A 12,233-nucleotide genomic window follows, 5' to 3' on the forward strand; every position below is an offset into this window, starting at 1 on the left:
GAATACAGTCTATGAAATTCTGAGAAACTGAGTCACATCCAAATAATACTTGGATAATTTCATTGGACTCACAGCTGATCTACTGCATTCTTCCAACTTGCTCTACAGATTGAAATCCAACTTCCCATTCCACTGAACAGAAATTGTTTGGATAACCCACCGAAATTGTTGAGGTAGATGGATTAAAGAGAACCCCCAAAGATATATACTGTTTCCAAAGCTTGTAGCAAAACAATGCACTAGGCCTGGGGGTTCCTTCTTTAGTTTTGAGCTGGTGTACCGGGACAAAGATTACAGACCCACAGCTGGCAGAGATGCACATTCAGCCAGGACTAATTGGAACTTCCCAAGAAAAGAGAAGGAGTCAAGGATAGATTCTTCCTTTAATTCCTGACCTACTTTATCCAAAAGAGTCAAGACTATTTTATGTTAAATCAATGACTGAAATAGCCTCCAGGCAACAAGAGGAGAAGCAGTCATAAAGCTTTCTAAAAATATTCTTTGCTGCAAAATAGGAAATAATGAAACTTATCTGTGTTCCTTATAACATTTCCCAAATTTTGAGATCTTTGAAATGTCACCATATACAAAACACACAAAAACCTCCAAGAACGTTCAATAAAACAGTAAGCAGGCATATTTTGTTTATGAACTAACTAGCACTAACTGAAACTCAACAATTGTGCTGGAAGCATAACCCTATCACACCCAAAAAAGCAGTGTAATATACATAATCCCAGGAAACGTCCAGCAAATCATCAGAAGTGAAAGTTCATCAAGTCAGGCTTTCATCTGTCTTGAGGTTTTTGATCAGGCTCTGTTTTCTTAAGAGAAGCAGTAAACACATATTTACACTTGTATATTCTGTGGCTTACTTTATAACCTACTGAAGTTAATGTTACAAAATATATTTATGATTCAAAAATATTATTTATTTAAATAACAGTTTTAATAAATCTGTATTATACATGACCACATGCATTAAATTAATTTTAAAGAAACTGAAACAGCATCTAGACAGAAAATATTAGGATTGCAAAATGCACATTGATACTAGAAATTACACCAGAGATTAATTGTTCACAATTTACTTTCCTTTCAAAATTTACAAATAAAAAAGCATAAGTGCTATGCTTATTGAAATCATATACGTACTTATACCCACGGTATATGCATATCTATTTGTGTGTATATACACACATGCATTGTATGTATATGTATTGACACATATACACATATAGACACACACATATACACTAACACACATTTAATTACATTCCCATGGTTGGTGCCTTCACATGTTGCTTGTACTTTTAAATGGTAAGTTCCTGTCTGTCGGAACAATGTTTCCTCGTGCTGTTGAAGCGTGTAATATAAAGGGGTTTGTCTCTGACTAACTTCTGTGTGCTACTGTGATACAAATGTGAAATAATTGTCCCCTGCGGGGATTTTTATAACATCAGTGAGTATAGCATGATGACTCTTCTAAAATTTAATAAAAAATTATGATGTCACTCAAGTTTTGAAACTGTATTTTCCTACAATGTGTATGTCAAATTAGAGATATATGAATTGTCCCATGGGATTAAAGTTATACACAAGTTTTCAAAACTGGATATCAACATTTTGCATATCAGCTCCTCACAAGCTTTGCAACAGGAAAGTAGTTGAATATTGTATCAACACTGTGTCCTCGCTATGTTTAGTTATTGCTTTACAGATGCTGCATGATACAACTGTCAGTATAATGCAGTAGCTTAGATGAGAAGGCAAACTATGACAGAATATAACCTTTATCTCAGAAACACACAAGCATCAGATATTAAGCTCATTCCTTTCCACTCTTTATTTTTATACCTCTAATTTTTTAATTCATTTTTGTCTTATTTGTATTTTTAAACACAAACTAAAGACACAATGAAGACAAAAGATATTCATTGTACATTTTAACTAGATTACCTCTTAAATATTCACTAGCATGATGTGTTCCAGTTTGAAAATCTAAAACTGTTCTAATTGTTTCACTTCCGAGGGCATCCCCTTTCAAAAGTAATGATTCTGTTATTTAACAGATAACATATGTGTACTTGCTGTTGATGCTATGGTTTCTCCCCTCATTTCCCAATTTAAAGAAATAAAGCAGGAATATTTAGAATGTGTGTTTTTTTTTTTTTTTCTTTTTAGATTTATTTAGTGGTTTATGAAGGAGATGGATTGGCATTCAAATGTTCTAGCAGAGCACTGACTACCAGTCTGTGAAGGTAAAAGGGCTTGAATGGAGGAAGTTTATTTCCACCATGCAATGGACTGGTCTGTGTTGTCTCTTGACTTAAAATACAGTGCCCACAAGATTTATGGATACAGAATGAAAACATTCCAACTTCTTGTTACAGAAAGAACTCCCATCGCAGAACAGACCCAAAGAAATCTATTCCAGGCAAAAGAGGAAGAAATGGTCAAAAGGTGAGAGAGGGGAAATGGGAAACAAGCTTTTCTGTGAGTGAGGGAAGAAATGACTGATAACACAACTCCGTGAAATTATCATGCAGGTGCTTTGCTTTGTAGTAGATAACATGCAAAGTTATTTAGAATTTTAGAAATTTAGAAACTCTTATTTCTGTCTCATGGTATCTCACATACACATAAATAAATGCTCTGTGGTGTACTCTGGGTTCTAATTCACAACCTAGTGTTTTCTGGCCGTACCATCTGAAGTAGCAGTGCCTCAGGCAGAAGGATAATTTTATATTCTGATCAAGCAGAAGGGTATTGCTTGTCTTCTGGAAGGCTCAGCAGATTGCATATAAGCACCCAATAAAAGATTGCTGAAAAAAAATCTCAGCTTATTAGCTGGCCAAAGGAGTACAATGGTCCCTGAAATGAAACAAGAGTGCCACTACAGTGCTTGCCTTTTGATAGCTCATCTGCTCCGGTGCCTTCTCTCCATGTATTCAAAAAGTAATTTCAGTAATATTTAGAATGCATGTATTGGCTTTCCAAAACAAAGGGAAATGCCTCCAGGCAGGAACAGATAAACCAATGGCAGGAAAGCGAGGCTAAACCTACAGTGACTTTAGGGTTTGGAGCCTGGGATCAAGCTTATCTCTTTGACATAGCTTTGAACATTCACACTACTGCTTGTAGGCTTTGAGCATCCAGTGTTTTGCAGTCAGTCTGCATGTCGTATTTCTTCAGCATATGATGCATTCTGGCATATAAGCATATGCCACAGGAATAGATATGAGACACTGGGAATGCAAAGTCAGGCACAGTATATAAAGACTCTCTATATTCTAGGTAAATTCATGCTTGGATCCAACACAAATAATAGTGCAAACTTTTTTCCTCTTCAGAATTCACCAAGAATTGTTTCCAACCAAATCTGAGCATGGGCTTATGAATGTGAGGCAAATTTAGTCTTTCATATATCTAGGTTGACTGAATTGCAGTTCAGGTATACTCAGATTGATTGCACACCTGCCTTAGAAAGGTTCTAATTTCTATCCTCAGTCAGTGAATGTTAATATAGTATTATTATTTTTAATTTTACTTTGTGGGATTGGGACTAAATCAGATAGCTTATGGCTATGTCTTTGAAAAAAAGACAGAAGTGACAACTTTCTGAGCACGCTATTCAGTTGAAAAGGAATAAAAACAGTCTAAAAACAATGCCTCTGGAGATGCTTAGCTTCTTACAACAAGGGTATTTTAAATAGACTTGGCCTTATTCTAATTGTACTGAAACCAAGGAGAGTTTCAACATGAATTGCAACAGTAAAAGAGCTACATCAGTATTTAAATGCTTTTGGAAAGCCAATTTTATATTTACATGCTGAAGATTCTTTTCTTGTCTTCTGTCAAATGTTGGGTTTTTAGGGAATATTTATGAACGTAACTTCCTAAAGACATGTTAATGATCATCAGGAATTAATGTCTACCTTAAGAAAAGGAGACAATGAGTGAAGAATTTGAAGCAGATACTTCATTTATAAAATTTTATTCTAGTGTTTTGTATTTTATACCTCTCTGACGTTTTCATGTTTTTTTATGATGATTATTTTTATGATGAAGATTTAATAATAATAAAAAATACATTAGTCACCAGATCATTATGAATTAATCTCTAGAAGTCCCCCCCCATGCCCTGCAATGAATTGAAATTGAAATGTTTCACTGCTGTAACTTGAGATACCGAGGAACAGATAAGAACCTTAAGCTCCTGCTGCCTTCTATTTGTGCATATTGTTTTACATTTCAAGTAGGCTTGCTTAAAAGACATTAGAAGATATATAAGCTTATATGCATAGAGATAAAGTGAAATACTTGTTCATACCTTCAAAGTAACCAGCATTTATAGGCTGTGTCTTCCTTGGTGGTTTCACATGGAGATGTTTATTTTCATTGTTTTTGAACAACGCCAGGCGCACAGCTGGGTCTAGACGACAAGAACAAGTTAAAATCAAAGGTCAGACCTGGCTCATTCATTCCTTCAAGCAGTTTTTCACCTTTTAGCCACTTAATAAATGAAAATACCTTTAAAAGTGGGTTTATATTCACAAAGGATTACACTTTCTACAATAAAGCAACATAAATACATGTGCAACTGAGAACCAAAGTCACTATTTTGCAGGATTTTGACACTAGTGATCTTTTAGCTAGCTCATCTCCAAATTAAAAATAAATTCTAAAGCATACACTTGCATAAAATATTAAAAAAATCTGGTTTTAAAGCTTGAAATTCAAGCAGAAATATTAACAGAATATATGCCAAGCACTGATTCTAAAAGCTTTGGTTCAGAATTATTCAGCAGTCTAAATCAAGTCATTTACACCTAAAATACGTTAACAGGAGGCAGTTTATTTTTTGAGACTAAATTTGCAGATAACAAGCTAACCTTCTTCCATGTCCCATCCTTATTGAAATAAAAAATACTCCAGAAGTCTCATTTATATGTCACAGTATGAAATCTTGATTAGTTTCATAAGTGTTACTTTGAAAACTTTGCCAAGAAGGAAAGATGAGCACAGAACTGTCTATAAATCTAGATAATACGTGTTCCTAGACTGGAAAAAAATATAAAGTTTAATTAACAAAAGCTAAACTAATGCAAAACCACACAAGTCAGGAAAGGTGATTTTCATGCATTATTTCTTATGTGAAGGAAGAATTGTTTGCTTGACATAGCAGGAAAGAAGGAGTTTAAGGGAAACAGTGGGTTAGAAAGAATGTGAAAATTCTACGTGCAGTGCAGAATAAACCAGTCAGTTATTAAAAAAAAAAAGTCTGAGAAGAATGTAGAAACAAAAGCAACTATATAACGATGAGCAAAAGTATATATGGTTTTGTAGGTATGACACTGAGCATGATAACATGAGTAACAGAAACCCAAAGGAAAAATCAAAATATGTTTCATGTGGTTAAAAGAAGACAATAGCACAAGCAGACAAATACACTCTCAGGAATATCTGAGAAACAATGAGGCAGAAGAGGTTTGTCTACAAAGGTGACTACAAACTGTCAGAAAAGAGTAGAAATTAATAAAGAGGGAAAACAGCAACAGAACTTAGCAAGAAAGTAGATATGGCAAGGAAAGGATCTAAATTTTCACAAAGAATGCAAGTGTAGCAAAAATGAATATGTGAGACACTGCCAGAACAGATAGAGCAGGGAAACAGAGGAGATGGAAAGACTCAAAGAGCATTTAAACAGAATAATTTTACATGACTAATGTCACGTAAACCATGTCTCATGGTTCATTTTGAGCTTGCTACATGACCTTGTTGGTGTTTATTGAGAGAGTTTATAAGAGCTTATATAATACTGCAGCATAGTAAGTAGCTTTTGTTTGTTTGTTTCCTTATTTATGGAAATAAAGGATCAGAATGCCCTGTTAAGTCAGTGGGCAATTTCTTATGAAGTTTAATAGCAATTTATAAAGTTGGTTTTGATTAGACCTCTATATTTGCAGTAGATGCTTCAGTTACAAACTAATGGAATATAAAGCGATACTAAAGAGCCCCACTTCTTCTCAGAGAGTGCTCTCTTGACACAAGCAAGATGATGCAGACATACTGTATCTTTGCCTTATAAGCCTGGAGAAGATCTCTAACGGGGTGTGGATACTTTAAGAGATAACACGTTGACAAAACACATCAAAACATTATGGTATTCTTGGTCAGGCCACACTGCAGCAGCATTTGGTTGATAGAATGTTCTTAATGGTGCTAACCTCTCACAAAGCAGCAAACTTGACCAAGGAAGGAACCATGGAAAATACAGATGGAAGTAATTTAGGTCATGTCTTCTTCCCAAGGCAGAATCAGCGATACCTTCCACTTTGTTATCTCCAATTGTCTAGAAGAACTTCTATCATCTGCTTGTATGATGATTATAGCTTCCAGATTAACCCAGAGGATGTCAGATTTAAAGTAATTTTAACCCACTTTTACTAACTAAATTATAAATTCAATGCAATATCCCAAGAAGTACAATAAATAATTACTAGCTCCATTAGTTTTAAAGGTAGATTATCAGAATGATTCGGATAATGGGATCACTTTATTCACAAACTGGATTACCAGGTTTGTAGATATTTTCACTTTGCATAGATGGATAAAGCAGGCCTATTTTGGCATGCCTCCCAACTCAAAAATAAATTTCTAGCAACCTAGTGTTCTTCAGGATAGCAAATGTTTGGGGCAGTAGATCACACTAAGATTTGTGATAAAAATATCTTGAAATAGTAACACATTATATTTTAAAAGTTCTCTCTTAAATTTTAAGTAAAAGAAGTTATAAAAAATATTTTAAGTAAAGTATGAATTACTATTGTGTTTTCTATACTTGTAAGATACATAGCCATATGAGTACTATACACAGATAAAAATGTACAGAATAAATTTTTTTTTGTGATTACAATTTTTCCAACATCCAGCATACAGTGTTGATATAAAGACTTCCAACTTCTTCTTGCTTTATGCCAGTGACAAAAAGTGTCTTTCTTCAATAGAAGACCAAAGAAAAAGTGATGAAATTTATTAAAACCTCTTAAGACAAAATGCGATTGAGGATTTCCAACATATTTTTGATTAACTTAAAATAATTCCTGAAATAACACACTGTTTTCCTATATGGGCTTATTGAAATTGTTCCAAAATGTTTTAAAAATGTCATCTTTCCTTAATCCAGCCTCCCACCCAATTCTATGAAAACACCAACCAGTCCAAAGTTAAACTATACCAAGGACTTTTCGGTGAAGTCACATGAAGTTATTAGTGCCAACCTAGATCTTTTCAAACATTTATTTGTGCACAAGGATATCAGCAGTAAAGGAGGTCCATGAACTGGGAAGGGAGGGAAATGATGGAAATTGTTCTAAGAGATTTCTAACAGATGATTTATCTTTGAGTCTTTGCAAAATAACTTAAATAATCTACAGGGATTTAACACAGTGCCAGACTACTTGAATTTGTACCTACCTGGATCACCTCAACCATTGCCTACAGCACTTTTGTTATTAAAAATGAGTCCTTTTCTCTATCCAGTCCCAAATGTAGGCAATATTACATAGATTACTTTATAATACTAGTGCTTTTCAGTCTCTGAGTGAGCTAGGAAAATGAACTGCATGTATGCTTTGATGACAAGCAATCAAATGTTTTAGATTTCACACAGAGAACTGTGAAAGAGTCCAATAGTTCAAAATCATACAAATATCTTCCTGGATTCTGGCATACTCATTTAAATGTGGCTTATTAGTTGATGATCTGTGCTGGCAATCTAGGAACCAGAGAGGTAATTTAATGCACATTGCTTGGCTGACTCCAAATATAGAAGATAAGTTGGACAAACACAAGAAATGTTATAGAAACAATATGGAAGGAATAGTTACTGCCTGATCTGGCATCACGTTTGCTAAACAACTTCTTGATAATACATGAAACTGAAAAAATTAAATGTTTGTCATTCCTTTTTGATGTGCAGTATCTGTAATTAGAAAAACATAAACATATCTGTGCCAACTTTAAAGAGTTGATAAATCAAAGTAGCACAGAGTGACAGATGCTTATCTATAAGATAATTCAATTTGTAAATGCATTTGGAAGAAAGAACACATTTTGTTTCATAATTGAACAGCAATTAGAACTCCAACTCATCCATGGTTGGAATTCCCACATGATACTGCCACATGGAACATGCAACAACAACAACAAAAGCAACTTTCTTTCTGTTACTAAGAAAATACAGATCAGTGGTCATTTATGTAATGTGTAACAAGGAATAATAATATCTCCCAGATTTTCACTCTGACTGTTGTTAATTCAACAAATCAGTGTTGTGTAGTCAGATCATCTGGTTTGGGGTTGTGGGTTTTGAGGGGGGTGGGTTGTTGGTTTGGGTTTTTTTTGTTTTGTTTTTTAATTAGTATTGCATTGCTGTCTTAAATTCTAAACTAGAACTAAAAAATACTTGCTGACCTCTCTGAAATGTCTTTATCATTGTGCTTTGGTTCTAGGAGTCAAGGCCCGCTCCAGCTGCTTTTCACCATTTTTTTTTTCCTACCTATGTGTCAGCAAGAATTACCATCTCATGGTGTCAGTCACTGACAAGTGAGTTTTCTTTTGGAGAGGAAATGGTTAAACAAGAAGTAACACAGCAGTGTAGGAGAGACAAGCTGAAAGCAAGACAAGGTTTTCAGCCCTCTTAAAAGAAATAGAAGTTAACTTTCAAAGGCTAATATAAAATCCACAGAATCAAGGACATTCGAAGTTAAGCAAGAAATTCTGTACTGTTGTGCCAAGACATCTTTAGGAAGCTAGGATTATTATGAATCATAGATGCTTAATTTTTAAGCACAGTGAGGTGCATTAATGTCTGCTGTATTTAGATTTTTAATTAGAATTTCTATAGAATTTTATGCACCCATGATAAACAGGAATATTTCTGACATCATGCCAGTTTTACTTGGCTGCAAAATTTCTGGTTTCTTGCCCACACTTTTTGTATTATCTTACTGTAGAGTAAAAATAGTTGAAGCAGACACAGCCTACATTTGGTATCGTTAAAATACAGGCCACAACTTTATTTAACTACATAAACAAGCACACGTAACTGTAGTGGATTAGGGCATAACAGGCCTTAAGGCCATTAGTTGGTGGGACTGGTCTACTGCAATATAAGCATTGCCTGAATCACTCCCTGTTATAAGGTTATGCTACTTTAAGCTCTTCCTTGTAATACAAACCACAGGATTCAGTGCACTTGCTAGTATTTTCCATATTTTTTTCACTACTAAGAGGGTACGTGGCCAGACGTATGAGGTAAGATAGTTCTCAGTTACTTCTACATATCTACAGTTTAACTCTGTACTTCAGCCAGTCGCTCTAGGTTTTGTGTATGGGCAATGGAGAGCTATAAGTGCTTTTACAGTGAGATTCAAGTAGCTTCTTTTTGAATTATGCTTTAGGAGGAAATTAATAGCATTTAAGGTGGCTATTTCTTTCCATAAAGGAATGCAGATGACTAGCTCAGATGTGGACTTCCATAATTAACCAAATGAATGCCACCACTGTTGCACTAGGAGAAGACAAATGTTTTAGATGGAAAATGAAAAGGAATAAATTCCCACACTTGAGGATGTTAAGAATCGAAGCTGTTCATGACTGTCCAATCCAAGTTCAAGCAGACATCTTGACTGTTAAAAAGCAATTGTAAACACTCTGAACGGAGGCTGATTTAACACTTTGCATTTGTGAATCTCAGGCCTAACACAAGGGGTTTGATAGCAGAACAGCACTGGAACAGTTTGGAAGCAGACAGCATACTACGACAGGCCATTTGTTCCTACAAAATCCATAAGTATCTTAGCATTAGTTTCAACTAAGATGATTGTTACGACGGAAGAGTTCAATGGCACATAAAAGATGTTTGGGATGATCCTGAAACCTTAGCATAAAAGCTATCAGTGTATTTGTTAATAGCTTATAATTTATTTGTATCTAGAACCTTTAGATCTTGTTGTTTTGCTTTTTGTCAGAACTTAAAATTCTGCTCTTAAGTTAAACGTGTAATAGTAAATGGATATAACATGTAAAATTGCTTTTTTATACCTTATATTTCACACTTCTAAGAGGATGCTGGCTACTTATTTTTCTAGTGGTTAGGAATCTGTATCAGTCAACTATTTTAAATCAGAAAGCTAAAAAGGAAACAGTTGCAATTATAACATTGAGACCTGGAAATTCAAAAGAAAGAACAGAAATAATAATACTAAAACTAAATCCTACAAGATTTCATGTAATTTCAGTAAATACAAGATGGATGAAGCTCATTGCAGAGGAGATGAAGGTGATGCGACGCTAATTTCTACAGAAACATTAAAATATAATGTTGACATCTACTTATTCAGATTAATTTCAATCTGCTTTTAAATATTAGAAGGAATAAAGTCTCATGGAATTCCTGCTTCAGTAGGGTTAATCTCACAGCAATGGCCTAAGATTGTGAACTCTCTCTCTCTCTCTAGTTATACTGGAATTTCTGTAAGTATTCTAGCATGAGCTGTACCACACAGAGATCCAAGAAAGATACTGGCAGGCTAATGGATCTGGTTACAGTTTCCTGATCGGAGCTGGCTAGCCTCAGGATAAGGTAGATCTGCTCTTAAATGCTGTAAAGTCCCTCTGTTCAACCAGACCCTCAATGAGACCCTGACTTGCTCTCACCACTTCAGAGGAGGTAGCTGATGTAAAACATATATGTGGAGATTCTTCTCACGTGGGGAATATTCCACTAGGATCATTTTTCAGTGCCTCAGCTGAGTTTTAGCATCAGTTTAAGATAAACATACTTGTTTTAATTGATAATGTCTATTTGGTCCTTACTGACCAAGGAAGGACTGACTTTGTCAGTGTGCTGTACAAGAAAGAATAGTTGGCTTGTGCTGGTTTTGGCTGGGGTAGAGTTAATTTTCTTCATAGTAGCTAGTATGGGGCTATGCTTTGGATTTGTGCTGGAAATAGTGTTTGTGCTGGAAACGTGGGGTTAAGCCACGACAGGCTTGATAATCTTTGTACTGAAAAGGGATTGAGTGTGCAATATTTTCAGTCATATTTCTTGGTTCTGGAAATTACGCTTTCTGCTTATCCGAAAAAAAGAATGTGATTTTAGTGACTGTCAGAGAACTCTATACAGGAAAATTATATATACAGGTTATTTTTGTGCTTGACTTAATAGAAAGACAAAAAATTCTTATATGAGGTAGTGTCAAGAAGAGAAAATGTGAACTTATAAAAACATTGTGCAAAAGTTTTGTTATTTTTTTTAAAACTAGTAATATACTTTGAGAATATTCCAAGTGATACATTAAAAAGCTCAACAAACATATACCATATTGAATAATCTGAACAAAGTGAACATAAACATATCAAAAGATCCATTAGAACTACAACAAAAATAGGATAGCAAATTTGATATGCTCAGTCAGACATTTATGACTGGATTAATTACCACTAACATAAACCAGAGAGCATATGGAGAAAAGATGATATAAACTAATAAGCTCTATTCATTAAAAAAATTATACAGAGGCCACCAAATGGAACATATGTAAAAAAACCTCATCTGCACACCAGATATTTACTACTTTTTTTTTTAGGTAACATGGTAGAGCATCAGGGGAAGCTATCAAGATTTAAATATAATCACTTTAACCTCTTATTTTACTTCTTATCCATTTATTCTCCTTTCCATAACACTAAAGCATGGTTTGTTAATTACATGCCTCTTTGTTCCTCCCTCCTGCCCCCCTTTTTTTTAAAATTAGAGATCTATTTTGTAATATTTAGTCTTAGGCATGATACTTAAAGTAGAAAAAACTATACAGGGAAACACTTTCCTTAACTTTATCTGTAGGCTGAATTTTTTCCCTTCCAAGAGCAGAATGTCTTTCAGTATTTTCAACACTTAATACAGAAGAGATTTGCAAAGTAATACAAAAGAGGAAAATTAACTGTAGCTTGTAATATAATCAAAAAAATTAAATGTAAATAAAGGTACACTTTCCAAAGACCATTTAGTTAGGTCCTATTGTCAACGAGGCTCTTACATATTTGAATGTTTCTTATACTAGCAGTATTTTATTAATATTTTTATTAACATATTCCATTAACATTTGTATTAGCATATCATACTAACAGTTGATGATTCAAAGAAAGGTTCATTGACATAAGAC

General features: G+C 34.4%; 1 protein-coding gene across 1 annotated transcript in view; it reads right to left on the reverse strand.

The window, feature by feature from the left end:
• Nucleotides 1-12,233, reverse strand: part of LRRIQ1 (leucine rich repeats and IQ motif containing 1) — a gene marked incomplete at both ends in the record, with an annotated part of 114,004 nt that overhangs the window by 40,912 nt on the left and 60,859 nt on the right. Inside the window, one exon of the mRNA XM_082308555.1 lies at nt 4,334-4,435. Coding sequence (XP_082164681.1) covers nt 4,334-4,435 — 102 coding nt within the window. The remainder of the gene's footprint in view (nt 1-4,333; nt 4,436-12,233) is intronic.

The sequence above is a fragment of the Platalea leucorodia genome, assembly GCF_965183815.1.
Source record: "Platalea leucorodia genome assembly, chromosome: 4".
Classification (NCBI taxonomy): Eukaryota; Metazoa; Chordata; class Aves; order Pelecaniformes; family Threskiornithidae; genus Platalea; species Platalea leucorodia.